Raw genomic sequence first — 3,119 nt, forward strand, 5'->3', positions numbered from 1 at the left:
AAACAATGAAAAAAAGGAGTCATTTGCTAATTTACAAATTTTGCAAGTACTATTCACAAACAATAGAGTTGCCTAGGAGTGTCTGTGTTGCTTTAGCTTATGCAATATGTGGGTCACGATGTACTGCATCCCATTTCTTTTTTCCCTGTATCCCACTAGCTGGATTCTAACAAGCGTATCAGTTAAGATGGCACACACAGAGAAAAAGCATTTCACTGCAAACAGCAAAGTGTATCCCCAACCCTTCTACTACAGTGCCAAGACCATAGCTGCTTAGTTGGTTGCATATGCACGTTAAAATAATCCTTGTTACTTTAGTATTTCTGACTAGCGATGCTATGTTGGCTTTTCAAAGTTCCTGGGGGGGACGCTGGGAACTTTGCAGCAAACGGTGTTGGAGTGTTTACAGCGGCAGCCAGGCCGATTTACCCGGTCGTAACAGCCCTGGCACAACTTAAGGCAGCCCTTGGCTGGTAGGTAACACCACAAGCAAGGCAGAAAGAGGGACATCACACCCATGGCGGACCATCTAGTGCAGCAATGCGACTGACTGCAGGAGCAGGGGTTGTCAGCACAGTTGTCCTCGTCATCGTTAGAGCAGTGATAGAAGAGGCCCTTCACGCAGCAAACACAAGTCCCGTAATCGACCACGTTCTGGGCTGAGCAAAGACACTGCTTGTCACAGATCCAACAGGATGGGAGGGTCCTCGGGTAAGTGCACTCCTTACACTTACACTTTCCACAGTCCTCGCACCTGTAGCTGTGCGCTCCCAAGTCTTCTTTGCTCAGCGGCTTCAGCTCACTTGACTTGAGCTCAGACTTGGGCTGCATTCGGACTATCCCGTCGGCAACTGGCCCCGAACACGATCCTAGAAGTCTTTGTTCAGATGAATTACTGCTCGTACTTGTCCTTGTACTGCTCCGCGAACCTGTGCTGACCGTGCTGATGGATCGGGACAGAGGCGCCCGAGGAGAGGCGTGTGTTTGCGTGTGCTGAATCCGGCTAAAATGACGATGGTCGGGCAAGCCATGGGGCCTTTCATTTTTGGGTGGGGTTGCTAGCCGAGAAGCAGACTTGACCCCCGGCCGTGGAGCCACCGTAGGTCCCTCTGTGTACTCATTCGTGTTTCGGATGGCTCTGATCTGGTCCAGAGACAAGACATGAACCTGCTGCGTCAGGACATCCCGCAGGTCGGGCTCCCCGTGCGGCCTCCCCCTGTCACGCCGAGCCTGTAGCAAGGCCTGCGACCCGCTGCCGTGCTGAGCTCTCGTCTCCATCAGTGCCCGGAAGCGTGCTCACCCCGGCAGGCTTAGAACACATCTGAAATCCTGGAGCAACAAAAAGAGGATTCACTATTGCGACACATCTCATGCTCTCTCCAGCAGCCTTTCAAGCCTGCAGGATCCCACAGCACCGCGCACAATCAAGTAATGCATCAGCCATTAAAAAAGGAGTCACCATCTGGGGCGGAGCGCGGGCGCCGTTCAGCTGAATGCACTTCCCTTGGCCTGTCCCGCCTGCTCCTGCGGAGAGCTTAAAGGGATTCTGTTCTAGGTCCACACATCTTAACTGGTGGCTCTAGAAAGCCTAGGTATTGCGCCTGCTAGGCTAAGGCTTCCCAGGCCATCTTCTGGTTAGACCGTGGCCTTTAAAGTGATTGCATTTCAGCCACCTGAAGTGGCTCTTCTTTTCACATCAGGCTACTGAAAAACTTATATTTAAAAAAAAAAAAAAAAAAAAAGCCTGCAAGTATTTAGCAAGTGTAATGTGACCTGCTGATGACAGACATATAATTCTCCAATTTTGTTTAAAACTGGATAATATTTTGGTAGGCTAGTCTCTTTACACATTAAACTTTACATGATGTAAATAGGAAATTTTAGTTTAATACCAATGGTCCCAAGAAAAACACTAAATAGCAATAAAATGTTTGAGGTTAGACATTAAATGAGTTAGTGCTACCAAAAACTTCAACAGCACAAGTAAAAATATCTCTCTCCAGTATTTTAGTGTGTGTCATACTTGTGTACACCGCTGCGATTGTTATTTTAAGGCTCAATACTACAAAGGCAACGCTACCACAGTTTTATTTTTTTAAAACGTGTAAAAAATTCCATAGACTATGTTTCAAATTGTCAATATTACCAAGAGTGGCTTGTGGGACAGAGGCATGCATAATATCCTCAACAATGCCAGCATCCAAGAAGTCTACTTGACTGAGAATATGACTCTAAAGGATCATTAACTACAAAAGCAGAAACACAGACTTCAGAATTTAAATGGAAACCCAGTAAAAGACCCAGAAGATGAGAACTTGTAAATAACTAACTTCCACACTCAGGTATGCAAAAGTTTCAAGTACTGCCTTCTAAATTAGTTAATATTTGTTTTGCCTTTATCATATCTTAAAGTGGCTCCAAAATCCAATTACCTATACAAAAAATCCAGAACAGTATTTTACAATTAAGACCCAAGCAGGAACCAAGCTTCTTACAAGGACCACACAATGTCTTCAATTATACCTAGAAAGAGCACCATAGTGTTACTCTGTACACATCAGTTACCAACTATAATACTATACCACAGTATAATAAAATATAGCCAAACAGTTTAACAATGAATATCTCAAGACGCTGTCTTTATTCTAACAGCAGTGGAAAACGTTTAACCTTTTAACTCCTGGCTCCCTCCCCTCAAGTGCTTTTTCTTAAGAAAAAAAAAAAAAAATAAAAATCTAAGTTTTAAGAGTGACTACCTATTTTAAATACTGCCAAATCCTGGTTTTGGACACAGAGTGTATGTCATGGTGTGTCCGTGTCCCGTCCCGTGTCACCCTCACCCCCCCTCCCCCAAAAAAAATAAAAAAGTCTTGCAAACTTGTCTTGAAGCATTGCTTATGTTTTCTTCAAGTTAAAACCTTTGCCATATAAAAAGTTTCAAGCAACAGCCTAAGCAGACATTTCCTCACCTGAAACTATCTGGAGATAAAAAAGAACAGAAAATAAAAAATACTTTGCCCATCCTTGCGAGGAACTAGCAGACCTGTCTGCCCTCCACGCCCAGGCTTTAGCCAGACCCAGCCAGCCCAGAAGACACGCCGAATCCAACCCTGCCTCTC

The 3,119-nt window shown here is 45.0% G+C and overlaps 1 protein-coding gene across 1 annotated transcript in view; it reads right to left on the reverse strand.

Annotated features, from left to right (window-relative positions):
• Positions 1-336: 336 nt before the first annotated feature.
• The window catches only part of SPRY2 (sprouty RTK signaling antagonist 2), a 5,142-nt gene continuing 2,359 nt past the window's right edge, over positions 337-3,119 (reverse strand). The window contains exon 2 of the mRNA XM_009644115.2: positions 337-1,329. Coding sequence (XP_009642410.1) covers positions 337-1,278 — 942 coding nt within the window. The 5' untranslated portion in view covers positions 1,279-1,329. The remainder of the gene's footprint in view (positions 1,330-3,119) is intronic.

The sequence above is a fragment of the Egretta garzetta genome, unplaced genomic scaffold (genome assembly GCF_000687185.1).
Source record: "Egretta garzetta isolate BGI_Z169 unplaced genomic scaffold, ASM68718v1 scaffold808, whole genome shotgun sequence".
Classification (NCBI taxonomy): domain Eukaryota; kingdom Metazoa; phylum Chordata; class Aves; order Pelecaniformes; family Ardeidae; genus Egretta; species Egretta garzetta.